Here is a 17,596-nt window from a genome sequence, read left to right as displayed (position 1 = left end):
CACTGTCCAAAGAAGTTGGCTGAAAGGTGTCACACACACCCACAAGTGCTTAACTGCTGCAGTTTCCAGGTAACTCCTCGTGTTGTGATTTGCTTTGCACTCTGATTCTAAGCAAGCGGTTTTCCAAAGCAATGCTCCCCATATTTTGCTACATTTGTTCAATGGACTAGTGCCACATTTCTCCTCTTGCATATCATATTGTATTTGGTCTTTAATATTGTGCCACATCAAAGGTATGAATCTACAAAAGCCCAAGTGTATATAAAATCAATGGCATCACTTTAACCAGTGGATCACTGACAGATCTCCCCTTGCACTCTTCTCCACTGAAGCAGCAGGGCAGGGAGGAGCCTAATTTGTCCTTTGGATCCTGTAAGAAACCCCGTCCACACGCAGCGGAAGTATCTGAGTGGTGAAGGAACGCGTGTAGTCTCACCTGGTGCTACTAGAACAGGAGTAATTTAATGATATCTCTATTATTTGACTCCAGAACAATGTTTTAACATTTCCTCTGTGCTAACAGTTATGCATAGACTGAGGAGACCGCTTTCCGCCAGTAGTGTGGCTCCATACCGATCGCTGTCTATCATGGTAGACGTGGACGTGCCTCTGGCTTGTGTAGCCTGCATAAATCCTGCTACAACACTAGTGAATAAGCAAGTGCCTACAGGGTGCAGATGTCCTGAGTTCTGTGTGTATGTTAGGATCTTAAAACTACTAGGTGTGCAGATGTAAGATTCAAAGAGGAATGACAGGTCAAAATGAATATAGTTTATTGTACAGTGTGGTCAATAGTGGCAATATATAATAGTGCAAAAGTGTGTGTATAGTGAGATGGCTATATGCATATGATGCATGAGACCATGTTGATGTCATAGGTTCTTCCTCAGGCAGAAATCACTCAGGATTATAACCGCTTTTACCGCAAGAGCAGTGCAGTGGCACAGAGCCGAGTTCGGCGAATTCGGCCTGTAGTTTACAGCCTAGGTCGTTATTTTAGTTTATATAGATTAATAGCTGAAGCATAATTGGGTTATGCAGCAAAACAATGATACACAACATAAAAGCAAGTCCACATCTGCATGGCTAAAAATTTACATTTTTGGAGTGGCCTTGTCAAAGTTTTGACTTGAACCAAATAGAGATTCTGTGACAGGACCTAAAACGAGTAGTTCATGCTCGAAAACCTAACAATTTGTCCTCAATTAAAGAAGTTCTGCAAGGAAGAGTGAGCAAAAATTCCTCCACAGAAATTTGAAAGACTGATATCAAATTACAGGAAGTGTTTGGTTGCAGTTATTCCTGCTAATTGTGGTGCGACCAGTTATTAAGTTTAAAGTGGCAATTACTTTTTCACATGGATGATATGGGTGTTTGGTTACTTTTTTCATTAAATAAATGAAATAATTTAAATGTGTTTTGTGTTTACTCAAGTTCCCTTTGTCTAATACTATATTTTGTCTTAAGATCTGAAACCATTCTGTGTGAAAAATATGCATTAATAAAGAAAATGAGGTTTCTGTACTTTGAAGTGAGAAAAATGAAATATGCTGTTTCTTATGATGGGCATGCTCCAAAATGTTCAGACCTCCAAAAACAGTGCTTCACTTGAACTTCACTTGAACACCCAAGCCACCCACTGTACTTCATCCAAGAACTATAAAAACTAACACACACATACACACACATACGCACCCACACGCGCGCACACACGCACGCAGACACAAACATGCACCCACACGTGCACACACATGCAGACGCAGACACACACAGAGACACACATACACAAACACACGCAGACACACGCAGACACACACACACACACACACACACACACAGACAAACAGACATGCTTACATTTCCAGGCACATTTAGGTTGTTGTCTAGGCCTGTAATGTTATGACCGCAGCGCCCATGTTTGGTCTTCATTTAAAATCTGAATAGCAATTACAGTATGTCACCACTAGATGGAAGTGCTGGGCAAAGATTGGCACTTAAATTATTTTTTACAGTCTCTGATTGGCACTTAGCAGCTGTGCAGTCTGATTTACAAAAAAAAAAAACCTCCTCATGAAGACTGCCACTGCACGATATAGCATTCTGGAGCAGTCTTGACTGTGCATAGTGATTATCAGTGCAGTGAAAGTCAAAAACCACACATTAAAAAAGCATCTGCTTTACCTGAATAAAAACATTGAATTTTCTTTGTATTGAAACATGTATTTGCTATTTCATGTTTGATTTTTTAACTGCAGCTCTGTCTCATTCTCTCTGACTCTGACTGGACTCCATGTGTTTGTGATCTATGAGCCAGATGTGAGCACCATCCTAAATGTAGCAATCCTGTTCTGCCTCTAGCATGTATCAGAGGAACAATCGTATAGAGAAACAATCATATCTCCAGTGCTTTCAGAAAGTATTCAGCTCCTTAGAACCTTCTCATCTGCATGAGAGGGCTATGGTGTGGAGCTGCGTGAGGGGGCTGTGGTGTGGAGCTGCGTGAGGGGGCTGTGGTGTGGAGCTGCGAGAGGGGGCTGTGGTATGGAGCTGTGTGAGCGGGCTGTGGTGTGGAGCTGCGTGAGGGGGCTGTGGTATGGAGCTGCGTGAGGGGGCTGTGGTATGGAGCTGCGTGAGCGGGCTGCGGTGTGGAGCTGCGTGAGGGAGGTGTGGTGTGGAGCTGCGTGAGGGGGCTGTGGTGTAGAGATGCGTGAGGGGCTGTGGTGTGGAGCTGCATGAGGGGGCTGTGGTTCAAAGCTGCATGAGGGGGCTGTGGTTCGGAGCTGTGTGAGGGGGCTGTGGTGTGGAGCTGCATGAGGGGGCTGTGTTTCGGAGCTGCATGAGGGGGCTGTGGTTCGAAGCAGCATGAGGGGGCTGTGGTGTGGAGCTGCATGAGGGGGCTGTGGTGTGGAGCTCCATACAGTGTATACCCACCGTACATGAGAATAACAGAATACATTTCAAATAGATAACAATACAAAACAGGGCATGGAATATTATAGAATGAATAAAAATAAAATAATTCAATGATATAAGACCCATAATGATTCAAAAAGAGCCCTCAATTTAATAGAAAATACAATACCACAATAACAAACGATTTATTCTCAACTGGTTCTGCTAATACATAGATTCATTTCTTCATAATTGTGGGCTTCAGTATATAAAAGTGACAGGGGCTCCACTGGTGCACATCACACACTATAATCTACAGATCATGAAAGAGAAATGAGAAGGCTTAGCACAGAAACACCTCCATAGCTGGCCAAATGGAATTAAATACAGAACAGAACACAGTGGTGGGGTGTGGCAGCAATACAACTGGCTCCCCTGATAAAAAAATTAAAATAAATTGTAGCTGCTGCTAGCCGAAAAAAAAAGTAAAGCACGAGTCAGATAGATTAGATAACAACAGACTTTCATCAGGAGTTTATGAACTATTTACATGGAAATTAGACACCAAAATATTGCAGGAATTACAATTACCCGCTCTCCTGCGTCTCTCCCTCCTGTGTGCTCTGGGACAGTCCTGCTCAAGGGTTTAAGGGTGTTTTATGGGCTGTAGGGGGTTTTATAGGGGCTGTAGGGTTTCGGGGGCTTTTCTGGGGGGGACTTCACCCCTCTGTCCTGTGAATCCTTCCTCTCCTCTCTCCCTCTCTTCTTCTCTTCCTCTGCCTCAGAGGTGCTGCTGGGCTCCGGATTTGGTCCTGATGTTGGGCTTTCCTCTGCACAGCAGGACTCCTCACTCACCCCAGTGTGAGGGGGGGAACGGGCTGTGGTGTCTGGGAGTCCCTGGGCTGGATCAGCTGTGCTTAATGGCTCAGTGGACGGGACACTTAGATTTTCCTCTGCTGATGTAGGGTGTATATCCTGATCTGAATCTGGTTTTGGGACACTTTCGTCCCCTCCCTCTCCTGCCCCACTACACTGGGCTGCCCCCCCATCGGTGTCTGGACCCCATCTCAGAATATCCTCCTTTTTCTCTGGGCTGCTGGGGAGCTCCTGGGCTGGATCTGCTGTTGGGTTCTCAGCTCCTCCCCCTCCTGCCCCACTGGGCTGAGCTCTGCCCCCATCACTACCTCCATCCTGCCCCTCCCCCTCCTCTCTGTGCCTCTGGGCTCCTGCTGTCTGATTGGCTCCAGTCTCATCAGTAGATTCTGCTGCTGCTGGTGTTTCTGTTTCCTCTTCCTGGTCCTGACTCTGTACTGGAGCTGGTGCTGGATGCGGGGGAGAAAAGGGGCTGGATGGGGGAGTGGGGAGGGACTCCTCTTCATTTCCTGTTTTGGATGGAGCATCAGGTGGAGAGTTCCCCCCCTCAGTCTCCACTCCACTCTCTTCTGAATCTTCACCCCGATTTAGTGATTCTGTGCAGAAATGAAATAAAATATTAAATCTGATGTAAAGCAGGTGACTGACTGGCAGGTTACCTGCTGCTTCTCTGTACTTACCTGTCTGACTCTCCTCCTGTGAAATTCCAGCACTCCCATCAGTCCCTTTGTGCTGCTCAGTCAGTGCTGTCTTCTGATGCTCATCCTGGGTCTTAACTGGCCTCCATCCACTGTCAATAAGCTTTACTTTATCCCGAACTTTTAGCGTAGAAACAGGAAATATGGTTGTGTGTCCTGAGTACAGTACAAATGCAAGGAGGCTCACAGGTGAATATCTGATCCTGCTTTACATCAAGGCCAGGATTCAATCTCCATTTGTTCTTACTGCTCACACAGAATAGTGCAAGGGTTATTTTTGTATCTAAACAATACAGTTTAATAAATTCAAAATATTCACCCTGAATTAATCTTTCTTTGGAGAAATTAAATAAATCTACCTGTAAATGTATCCGAGCAGCAAGTGCACCTGCACACAAGATAATGAGCAGGAACAGCGGCCTGAGTCTCTCACTGAGGATGTTACCTGCTGCTTCTCTGTACTTACCTGTCTGACTCTCCTGAATATCCTCCTCTTCCTTTGGTCTGCTGAGGAGCTCCTGGGCTGGATCTGCTGTTGGGTTCTCAGCTCCTCCCCCTTCTGCCCCACAGTGCTGAACTCCGCCCCCATCACTACCTCCATCCTGCCCCCCCCTCTTCTCTCTCTGCCTCTGGGCTACTGCTCTCTGATTGGCTCCAGTCTCATTAGTAGATTCTGCTGCTGCTGCTCTTTCTGTTTCCTCTTCCTGGTCCTGACTCTGTACTGGAGCTGGTGCTGGATGGGGGGGAGAAAAGGGGCTGGATGGGGGAGTGGGGCGGGTCTCCTCTTCATTTCCTGTTTTGGATGGAGCATCAGGTGGAGACTCAGGAGCGCTGGACGGGACAGTGCCAGAGGAGGGGTGTTTAGAGTTCCCCCCCTCAGTCTCCACTCCACTCTCTTCTGAATCTTCACCCCGATTTAGTGATTCTGTGCAGAAAAGAAATGCAATATTAAATCTGATGTAAAGCAGGTGACTGACTGGCAGGTTACCTGCTGCTTCTCTGTACTTACCTGTCTGACTCTCCTCCTGTGAAATTCCAGCACTCCCATCAGTCCCTTTGTGCTGCTCAGTCAGTGCTGTCTTCTGATGCTCATCCTGGGTCTTAACTGGCCTCCATCCACTGTCAATAAGCTTTACTTTATCCCGAACTTTTAGCGTAGAAACAGGAAATATGGTTGTGTGTCCTGAGTACAGTACAAATGCAAGGAGGCTCACAGGTGAATATCTGATCCTGCTTTACATCAAGGCCAGGATTCAATCTCCATTTGTTCTTACTGCTCACACAGAATAGTGCAAGGGTTATTTTTGTATCTAAACAATACAGTTTAATAAATTCAAAATATTCACCCTGAATTAATCTTTCTTTGGAGAAATGAAATAAATCTACCTAAATAAATCTACCTGCAAATGTATCCGAGCAGCAAGTGCACCTGCACACAAGATAATGAGCAGGAACAGCTGCCTGAGTCTCTCACTGAGGATGTTACCTGCTGCTTCTCTGTACTTACCTGTCTGACTCTCCTGAATATCCTCCTCTTCCTTTGGTCTGCTGAGGAGCTCCTGGGCTGGATCTGCTGTTGGGTTCTCAGCTCCTCCCCCTCCTGCCCCACAGTGCTGAACTCCGCCCCCATCACTACCTCCATCCTGCCCCCCCCTCTTCTCTCTCTGCCTCTGGGCTACTGCTCTCTGATTGGCTCCAGTCTCATTAGTAGATTCTGCTGCTGCTGCTCTTTCTGTTTCCTCTTCCTGGTCCTGATTCTGTACTGGAGCTGGTGCTGGATGGGGGGGAGAATTAGGTGGGTGGGGAGGAGAGGGGCTGGATGGGGGACTGTCGAAGGTCTCCTCTTCATTTCCTGTTTTGGATGGAGCATCAGGTGGAGACTCAGGAGCGCTGGACGGGACAGTGCCAGAGGAGGGGTGTTTAGAGTTCCCCCCCTCAGTCTCCACTCCACTCTCTTCTGAATCTTCACCCTGATTTAGTGATTCTGTGCAGAAAAGAAATGCAATATTAAATCTGATGTAAAGCAGGTGACTGACTGGCAGGTTACCTGCTGCTTCTCTGTACTTACCTGTCTGACTCTCCTCCTGTGAAATTCCAGCACTCCCATCAGTCCCTTTGTGCTGCTCAGTCAGTGCTGTCTTCTGATGCTCATCCTGGGTCTTAACTGGCCTCCATCCACTGTCAATAAGCTTTACTTTATCCCGAACTTTTAGCGTAGAAACAGGAAATATGGTTGTGTGTCCTGAGTACAGTACAAATGCAAGGAGGCTCACAGGTGAATATCTGATCCTGCTTTACATCAAGGCCAGGATTCAATCCCCATGTTTCCTCACTCTTCACACACAATAATGCATGTAATGCAGTTATATTTGGTCTTCACCTTCACAATTTTACAAATTCAAAGTAAACGTTTAACACTTTATACTTAAATTCTGACCCAAAGCTAAGGACAAGTGTTGACTTTTGTGAATGGGGATAGAAAATGTATAGTTAGTCACTTGTTCGACATTTACAAAAGGTTTATACAATAAATTATCTGGTCAATCATCTAAAATACTTAACGGTCAACAGTTAAGGGTCAATCCGACTCAAGAAATTTCTAATTTAATTCATGGCTTGAAAAATGTCCACAATGTTTTATGGGTATTTTGTAATTTATTTCCTTTCCTGAACTGACTGAACTGCAGGGTAATTGATCCCAATCCTGAAACAGAGGCATTTCAGTACTGCTGCTTCATTATGAGACACGTTTCTGTTCAGAGCACAGTTAATTCTGCCTTACCTGGAGTTTCCTCAACGTTTTCAGGGTCTGCTGGTAATAGCTGTTGTCTTTCTGTTTCAAAAGAAATGTTTCATAGATTTGGTTCATTTAGTTTTACTAGCAGCATGCCTACCTCTGAAGTTTATGAATAGGAATACATCTGATTTTAATACATTTGTCATTGAGTACTGTATAGGCATACATTGTATAGATGTTAAGTTTTTGGAGGAAACCTGCAGCTGCAGTGTTTTGAATTAGGAGATAAAGTACCAGAGGGAGTGATGTCATCACCTGCAGCTTTAAGGCCAGAGTGAATAACACTGTTCTGCAGCTCACCATTTACTGCAGCTTCAGAGTCTGTCTCTCTCAGTCTTGTCTTTTCTACAATATAAGATATGAAATATTATTCAATACTCATCGTGCTTCACAGTAGTATCATCACAGTCACCACCATCATTTCTACAGCTTACCCCCAGATTGAGCTTCCGTGTCCTCTTTATTCTGTCTTTCTACAATGTAAAAGTATGATTTTTATTATTATTAGTCCTGGGTGTAGTAGCGCTAATGTATGAGCTTTCAGTCCCACAGTATTGGAGAGCTTGTGCTCATTTTATGGAGACAACAGGAGTGCAGCCCTACTGAGTAACTGCTCCAGAAACAGCAGGATCTGCATATGAACGCGTTTATTAATATAATTTCATGTGTTATTTGAAAGACTCTTACTTTTGTAGCATTTCTTGTAGTAAAATAAAAGCAATCCCACAATGATGAAGATGAGGAGGAGGACAATGACTACAGAAATAATGACAGAGGCGCTTCCTAAAAACAAAGAAAAACAGAGCATGTTAGAAAAATATAAAAGACACAAAGCTCACCATTTTGATCTGACTATTGAAAGATGTATATAAATATATTTCTGTGTGTATATATTTCTGACTTTAGAAGATGATTTATTTAGCTCCCTGTGTTAATGAAATGGCAGTTAATGTGAAGTTGACTGGTTGCTCAGCAACAGCTGTCTCAGCTGACAGTGCTGGGGAGGATTGGGGTCAGTAGTAATCAATGTGCCCCAGTCATGTTTCAGAGACTGTGGGGTAGTTGGGGCACCTGAGCATTTAACCCCTAGTAGGACCCCGACAGTACCGTGAACAGGGTCTTTACCCAGTGCTCTATGATGTAGACCAGAGGGTGAAATTTGGGTGGAAGTCCCATGGAATTCACAGGATAGCACAGAAAATTCAGCAGGGGCTTGTAACCCCAGGAGAACAGCAGAACATGAACAAATTGTAAATTTAGCAAGCGGAAAAAAAAATTGCAGTATGCTTAAGTTAAGTTAAAACCCTTAGACCACAGACCTGCATACCAGCTGGAACAGCTACCCAAACCTATGAAATGAGCATTAGGGGTGATTCAGAATGATTCAGAATGCCGCTGCCTGATTCAGAATGCCGCTGCCCGGCTCATCTACAACCTCCCCAAATTCTCCCACGTCACTCCTCTGCTGCGATCACTTCACTGGCTACCGGTCGCTGCCAGGATCCGATTCAAAGCCCTGACCCTTGCCTACACTGCCGCCAACAGGACAGCCCCCATCTACTTGCAGGACATGACTCAATTCTATGTGCCTGCTCGACCACTCCGCTCTGCAGCAGCAGGGCGTCTTGTAACCCCTCCCACCCGCCCAAAGGGATCACAGAGCTTCTCCACCCTAGCTCCCCAGTGGTGGAACGAACTCCCCGTCCCTCTCCGAACCTCCCCCTCACTATCCATCTTCCGCCGTGGCCTGAAGACTCATCTCTTCAGACTATACCTAGAATAACCACCACCATGCTGTGTATATATATTTTAAAAAAAATTAAAAAAAAAACCCTTTTTCCTTGTCACTTGTTACATGTTGCCCCATCCCTGCACTTCTTGGTAAATTGTATTTGTCCTAATACTCTAGCTTAATCTTCTGCCTAGTTTGGCTTTGCAGATGTTAGACCAGGATAGTGTTCATTGTTCTCAGCTAGAAATAGCTGTACAAAATAAGTAATTGTACCTTACTGAACCCGTGTTCAGCAGTTGTCTACGATCATGAAAATGCACTTCTTGTACGTCGCTTTGGATAAAAGCGTCTGCCAAATGAATGTAATGTAATGTAATGGGGTGGACTACATAACAACTGGAACAGCTACCCAAACCTGTGAAATGAGCATTAGGGGTGGACTGTGGCAGCCAGGATGGCAGGCCTGTGCTCAGTCCCTACATCAGCTGAGTGGGCCTTACCTGGAGCAGGGAAGCAGCTCTTTACAGGAAAGTCTGTTCTGCTCTCACCCACAGGGTTGTGCAGCACACAGGTGTAGATTGCATCAGAGCTCTCTGCTGCCTCTATCTTCAGCTGGGACCCTGGCTGGGGCTCTATGGCAGGCCCCTCCCACCTGTACTGAGTGCTTGGTCTGTCGTCCCCAGAGCACAGCAGGGTTACTGAGGAGCCGTTCACTTGGCAGGTGACTGCTGGTTTACCTACAGCATCCACATGGAGAACAAAGGCTTGTGACCTCACAGCTAACTTTAGCATTGTCTTTCATGGATTAACACACCTGACCCACATGATCGAGTAATATAAAGCTCTTTTTTACTGAAACACTAGGGTATGACTATAGGGTCTCACATGCTATTCACTCCCATATCCTTGTGGTTACAGACCAACATCCCCTCCCACATCTGCACACAAATCCCATACAGGTATGATATTTTTCTGGGATAGACCAACCTGTCATACAGGTTACAGGTGTGCACAGATTGTTAGTGACTCAGTTCAGCTGAACTGTTGATCAAATGTCTTTTTTTTTAACCCTGTTGTCGGATAATCTAGTTTTTAGATTATGATCTTTGAGAAACAGACATTATCATTTATATGACCATGGGATTGTATCCGTTTTCTCTCCCTGCTCTCCACTCCACTAACATGAAAGGGAACATCCATGGGGCAATGAAGCCCTGTTACAGGTCTTATCTCTACACAAGTCTGGGGTGTCCTGGAGAGCTGTCTCCCCTTCAAATGTTTTACAGATTTACCACCTCCCAGAAGAGACAGGACCCCCTATTGGGGGTCAGAGACCAAACGTGGGGCACAAAGATCCGTTTTCCTTTGAAGTTTGAATGCAATATTTAAGATTTAACTGAAATCACTGACTGAAAGTCTTGATGCCGATATAGATAATGGTAATTTAGCCTGATAGTTCTAAATCTCCATTTTTAGAACCAATTCTAGTTTCAAGCAGAAACCAATGTGGTATGATTTGGTCTTGATACATGGAAATTATTTTGCCTGAAGGTGGAGACTGCAACTGATAAGATTAAACAATCCTTTATCTTTATTCTGTTATTGGAGGCAGAGGTAAACTTCCATGTTTCCTTCCTTGAGAGCTGAACTGGATTACCTCCTAAGATATTCCTGTTTGGTCTCTTTATAAAGATAGTAAGATAATGAATCTTCTGATAATAATATCACAGTGCTTAGCCCATCGTCCAAAACATAAGACCATGTTAATACATAGTTTAATGCCTAGTTTTCAGATAAGACAGTCCCTGCTCCCACACCCCCACACTTCTCACCTCACCCAATTAGTGCAGCCATGTGCACCCCCTTTCTCTCAACTGTTCCCCCTCCCTCGTGGGATAACATAAAAATGTGTATTTTTCTTTAGCTACTGTAGTTAGTCAGAGTTAGGAGGAAGAAAGTGGTTCTGGGGGGCTTAACATCAGCCAGTAACATCTTTTGCGGTGGACATTCTGGGGTTCAGATCTGTGGTTGCCATCCAAGGAATCTGAGCTTTCCATCGAGGGCTGGTGTTGTGTGGAGTTTGGTGTGCACAGGATATGACGTTTCTGTCTTACAGCTCACCTGGCATCCTTAATCTCTGGCTTTTGGAATATTTGGCTGCGTTTTGGTTGTTGGACTGCAATCTTGGTTTCCTGGGGCATGTTTGGGAGAACTGGCCGTGGTTTGGTTTTTTCACTCATTTCCTTTGTGACTGTAACTTGTCCATGTCGGTAACATTGTGTTTTCTTTTCTTTAAGGTAGCAGAACCTTGTCTTTATCATATGTGAATCTTTGTTGTAACTTAATGAATTTCTTAATTTTAATCTGGTTCTGAGTTGTCCATTTGACAAATGAATTCGGCAATTTAATTAATTATCAATACTTTGATAATCCATCCATCCATTATCTATACCTGCTAATCCTGAACTGGGATGCGGGGGGTGCTGGAGCCTATCCCAGCATGCATTGGGCGAGAGGCAGGAATACACCCTGGACACACACCATTTGCTCACACACCCATTCCTATGGCCAATTTAGAGTCTCCAATTAGCCTCCCTGCATGTCTTTGGACTGTGGGAGGAAACCCACACGGACATAGGGAGAACATGCAAACTTCACACAGAAAGGCCCCAAGCCAAGATTCGAACCGATAACCTTATTGCTGTGAGGCGACAGTGCTACCCACTGCACCACCGTACCACCCCATCTTCGATAATAAGATGAAATTAAATTTACCAAATGTATTTTATATGTAGGATAAGTGAGGGGTTTTAACTGTTGATGCACTTGTGTTCGGTATTCAGAGTGCCGGATGTCAATCGAGGGTTTTAACTGTTAAAACTGCTGGATTCAGAAAATGAAACATATTTCATTTAATCCACTTTTGCCAACACAGCAGTTTTTACATCACATCAGAAGTCATAATCAAAGTTAAGTGCTACACATCTGTTACAACAAAAAAATCAGTTGTATGTGCTAGAATATGTGGTATATGTGTTTGTAGTAGAAATGAGTGATTTAAATTGAAGAAAGTCTCTCTCTGGTCTGGAAAGTCAGAAAAAAGTTTTTCCAACGGTAATGCCTGTTATGACTCTGCGAGTGTGTGTGTGTGTGTGTGCGTGTGTGTGTGTATGCATGTGTGTGTGTATGTGTGTATGCATGTGTGTGTGTGTCTGGGTGTTGGCCAAAACGTGTAGTAGTAGTAAAAAGCAGACTGTGGCAGCCAGGATGGCAGGCCTGTGCTCAGTCCCTACATCAGCTGAGTGGGCCTTACCTGGAGCAGGGAAGCAGCTCTTTACAGGAAAGTCTGTTCTGCTCTCACCCACAGGGTTGTGCAGCACACAGGTGTAGACTGCATCAGAGCTCTCTCCTGCCTCTATCTTCAGCTGGGACCCTGGCTGGGGCTCTATGGCAGGCCCCTCCCACCTGTACTGAGTGCTTGGTCTGTCGCCCCCAGAGCACAGCAGGGTTACTGAGGGGCCGTTCACTTGGCAGGTGACTGCTGGTTTACCTACAGCATCCACATGGAGAACAAAGGCTTGTGACCTCACAGCTAACTTTAGCATTGTCTTTCATGGAGTAACACACCTGACCCACATGATCGAGTGATATAAAGCGCTTTTTTACTGAAACACTTATGGTTGAGAACTCTGTGAAACTATAACTTTTGTGTCATTTAGCGATATTCACACTCATAACCGTGTGGTTACAGACCGACTTGTGAAGCACGGCATTTTTTCATTATTTCAATTTGCTTGGACAGACAAAATCATTCTTTTATTGCCCCACAAAATGGTTGGAAGTGTATTTCAGTAGACAATGTATATATTTTTTATAACCTACATCTAATTTTTTTTGATGAAAGCCCATAATTAACTGGGATTTGGTAATTCAGTAGAAGCAAACTCACCAAACACTTTCACCGTCTGATGATGGTACACCAGCTCTCCCTTGATCTGCAGCTCACCATCATACTCCCCACTGTCAGCCTCTGTGAGATGTGTGAGGGTCAGGGCTCCCGTTGTGAGGTCCAGGGTCGTCCTTCCTTTAAACTGTCCGTACTCAAAAACCTTTTTCTGGTCAAATTCAACCACCTTGTTTTTATTCCACCTCCACAAAATGTCCTCTGGGGGACTCTGAACATTTGGCTGCAGTGTGAAGTTCCCATTGGACTGGACAATGATGGCAGATGTGACATCACCTGCAGGAAAGCCAGAGGCATTGATGTGGATGATTAACTGTCTTTTTTGGAGTCCAAGCAGCGAAGCTGGTGGAACCCTATTGTATCTGTTAGGATTAGTATTATTATTATTCTTATTTTTCTCTGTTAAAAGTGTCTGAGGCTCAGCAACCATATGTCCTAGAGCAGCCAAATTTGGTAGGTGGGTTCCTATGGCCCCTCACTACTGAGGAACTACAAATCACCTATGTCGGCCAGATGGTGGCACTATAACAAAGGGTCATGCGTAAAAGGCCATAACTCCCACACCGTAAGTCAGATCAACACAAAACTTCATTGACCAATCTGAATGTGCTCTACAACTTTGCTATTGGGACCACCTATGTCCGCCATATTGTTTGCCCGCCATTTGGACTTTTTTATTAGTTGGGGTGCGGAAGAGCTGTAGCTCCACATCTAAAGTGTTACGACATCTAGTAAACTTCTTTACGAAAAGCGGCTATAAGACATCAATGGCGACGCACGTAATCGGACACCGTCGGGTCTAGTTTTTATCAGTGAGGGGAGGGTCTGAACTTCATAATGGACAATATTATCTATCTGGGCATTCATAAAAATATTCTTTCGTATTCCATCATAGCAACAAGATAAACCCGACAATAGCCCTAAAATATGCCAACAGGGCAGTGAAAACGCTGCCTACTGAGTAACTAAATAATCAAGACGACGTTTTAAAAAAATGATACCATGTAATTCTACAGTCAATATCTGGGACTATATATTGAAATACAACCTTACCGTTGGTTTAACACGTAGAGATGTCCCTTTTCAGACAGAGTGGTCATACATTGTCATGGACAATCCCTTTTTGAAATATATGCTCATCTGTGTTGCCTGGTTACCTTCAAAAATAGCTGTGCGTAATACCACACTTGTTGTTTCCGGTAGTAAAGTACAGCCTGGCTTGATTGACAATTCATTCATTCAGTAGGTAGGAGTATAAGCTTTCTGACGATGTATAACATGTCGGATTTTGCTTTTGGAATAGCGTTTTATCGGTCAGCGTAACTGAAATTTTCTTATCGCATTCACTTGCGCATTCACTCTGGGGTAGCAGTAGCTAAAAGACGCTGCACCTAACGAAAGGTTGTCGACGATTTTTCATGATCTCTTGGAAAATACTATTATTACTGAGGACTTCTGGGCTAAGCCATATGTTTGCTCATAGACCTATCTGACAGTTTTCTTGAGCAAAACAGAAGTGGATAGGACTTGATTTACTGTCTCTGTCTCTATCTACTGAACACATAAAATTTCATCATTGCTATGTAAATATTTCGGTTCGTCCCGTTGCTACCATAATATAACAAACTTTCTTGTGTCTGCAGCTGCAGTTTCTCGCTGCAGTTACTAATATTGAATATAAACAAAAGACGCAATTTATGCTGTAGTTTGCCAATGTCGAAATTAATAATACGGTACTCTGCGGGCAGCACGCAGGTAGCAGGGATGGCGAGTTGATATTTTGTTTTTGTTTCGTTTTTTTCAATGTTGTATTTATTATTTGAAATATGTATTGTTATTCTATCTGTCTCTGAGGTGCTCTGAAATGTGCATTCTCTGCTAAGCTGAGCAATGGATTGGAATAGGCATGTGTCTGACTTAGTGTTCACTTCAGTAGCAATAGGTGTTCTAATTTGTAAATATTTTATTATAGGAAGATGCTGTATTGTTATAGAAATATGCTGTTTTTTTATTTTAAAGTGAAAGACCTGTTTAAAGATAATTTACTTTACAATTGTTTCATTTTTGAAATATATTTTATATATTTTTCTATTGTTTAGTGTTGTAACACTATAGGCCTATGCTGATTAATATGTTGAACAGGCTTCAACTTAAAGGTTTTTAATAAACTGTGAATTTGAAAATGAGGTCAACCCTTGTGGACATTACATTTCTGATCTATTAAGGTAATTTCAGTATCGTTAGGTACCTAGTATTGAATCAGTATCGTTTCAGTATCAAGTATCGTGATACTAACCCTACAAACGCACTACGTAATAACAACGTTGCACTTTGGTCGTAATTTGGTAAGTGGCAGCATTACCAACAGGTGACGTTGTGACAACATTGCTCTATGGTCGTAAAATAACCAGTCCTTATGGAGACTGTTCTGCAACCGGATATCGGTATCAAAGTCAAAATTTTGGTATCATGACAACACTAGTGTGACGCCTTTTTTAATTGCGGCGCGGAAGCGCTGCAGCTCTACATACACGCCGGGCCATCTAAGTGTTACAACATAGTAAAGACCTTTACAGCAAGTGGCCAGGACATATCCATGGCAACGCAACCAATCCGACAGCATCTCTTAGAACAAAATTGGCAATAAATCATCAATATTTTGTACAATCATCATGATATTCAGTAGATATGTTGGGTGAAGGTATATGATCATGAGGACAAAACCATTTTAAAATCTCTCCATAGGGGGCGCAATAGTGCCAATGCTTGGACACCTCCCAATGCCGCTTGCGGCTTTAATTTAAATTTATTTATTTTATTTATTTATTTATTTATTTTTGAGTGTGTGCTGTGAAGGACAGAAAGTCTTTTATAAATACTTTTACCTACTTAATACCCTTTATATGGGAATCTTTCACTTATTAAGAGTAAAAAACAGACCAAAGTTTGCGTAGATTTTGCTACAGCAGATATTATTTCAGGTATATTCATGTAAATTCATGTTCTTTGTTTTACGACATCAAAAAAATATGATCGCTCTCAACAGAATCTGATAACGACCTAATCTGAGATTAGCCGGTATGCACGTATAGTGAAAGAACCGAAAAGCCTAAATTTGGAGAAGCCTAAAGCAGGTGATATTTGTTGATTTTACAAGAGGATAAATGCTGGGCAAAATAGAAAGGCGACACACCCAGACGTATTTATACGATGTAGACAGTTCATAGGTTGCTCTGTTATCTTTATAATCTACACGATACTGCGCATCCAAACAAGCCCTTCTCCAATGCAGTGCTGCCCGTATTTCCTACATTTGTTCCAGGAACTTGTCCCCAAATTTTCTGCTGTGTATCATCTGCTATTCTGTACTGTTCAATTTTGTGCTACAGCAAAGATTCAATTCTGTAAAAGTCGTCTTGCATATAAAATCTATTGTGTCCGTTTAATATTTGCAAACAGCACACTTCCTGTGACTGTATTGCTTCATATAACAACCTTAGAAGTCCTACAACACATACAATAGCTACTAACACGTTTAATATATTTCAAAACCACCATCAGTAATTTTACTTGGTGTAGAAACCACTGAAAATATTTACGACCAACCAACTGTAACTTTTCACACCGACGCTATTGTCATTGAGCATTTTGGATGACAAACTCTGCAAGTTTGAGTCTGTGAGTAGCAGCTGTGTTCTTGGTTTTTACTCTTAGTAGTTATTCTAATATTATAATTACCGGAGAGTAGGCTATTAATTCATTCCCCAAAATACATTATTCAATGCAGGGGGGTTGGGGCACACTGACATCCGTCTGTTCCCGTTTACTAGAATAACTGACCGAGAATATGCTAGTACAGATACTCGGATAAAAAACACATAGTTTTATAAGCCTATTTGAACGGAATCTATTAGTCTACAGACACAAATTGTGCCTCAGCTCATCCCTCCTGTCTACATTTACATTCTAAACGTAAAATATATTACGTTTAGGTGAAATATAAAGTCTCATTTAAGTCTTTCGCTTTCACTCATATATTTGTCTCCGTGCGTTTATGTATATTGACATCATGACAAAGCCATTAACCGACACGGCAGTCTCTGTAACCCGATAGAGCACGTATCCCATATTACATTTTGACGAAAATGTCGTACTATATTCAGTAGGCTATGTCAGCTGCGTAGCCTTCTGTCTTAAGTTTCTCTGAAGATGTGCCCACTCGTTGAGTACACTAGAATATAACTGTGAAACCGTCAAATGCAAAACAGGTAGGCTCGTTCCATGCAGTCAACACCGCCGGCGGTCAGAGGCTCTTCCTCAGGCAGAAATCTCACAGGATTTTAACGACTCTAACTGTAAAAGTGCAGCGCAGTGGCACAGAGCGGAGTTCAGTGAATTTCAGTTCGTAGTTTACAGCCTGTAGGCTACGGTTCTATTAGTTTTGCCTATTATTGGTTTATTTGGCATATCAACAAGATATTTAAACAAGCAACATGTGAAAAAGTAAACCATACAACAAATAATTACCGAGGCGAGTCACAGTTCTTACCAAATTTGAAGTTGGCGAAGATGAAAAATAACGCCGTGACTCTGTGGTGCTTGTCTGCCATTGCGCGCTTTCATAGCCTACTGGACTTCGG

At 43.2% G+C, this 17,596-nt stretch overlaps 1 protein-coding gene across 1 annotated transcript in view; it reads right to left on the bottom strand.

Annotated features, from left to right (window-relative positions):
- Positions 1–17,596, bottom strand: part of LOC118222925 — a 243,830-nt gene that overhangs the window by 146,864 nt on the left and 79,370 nt on the right. Inside the window, exons 12-15 of the mRNA XM_035408864.1 lie at positions 12,306–12,551; positions 7,948–8,043; positions 7,561–7,605; positions 7,246–7,296 (exon numbers count right to left, since the gene is read on the bottom strand). Coding sequence (XP_035264755.1) covers positions 7,246–7,296; positions 7,561–7,605; positions 7,948–8,043; positions 12,306–12,551 — 438 coding nt within the window. The remainder of the gene's footprint in view (positions 1–7,245; positions 7,297–7,560; positions 7,606–7,947; positions 8,044–12,305; positions 12,552–17,596) is intronic.

Source organism: Anguilla anguilla, chromosome 3 (assembly GCF_013347855.1).
Source record: "Anguilla anguilla isolate fAngAng1 chromosome 3, fAngAng1.pri, whole genome shotgun sequence".
NCBI classification, from domain to species: Eukaryota; Metazoa; Chordata; class Actinopteri; order Anguilliformes; family Anguillidae; genus Anguilla; species Anguilla anguilla.
The sequence above is the reverse complement of the archived record's forward strand: the minus strand, read 5'-3'. Positions and strand labels throughout refer to the sequence as shown.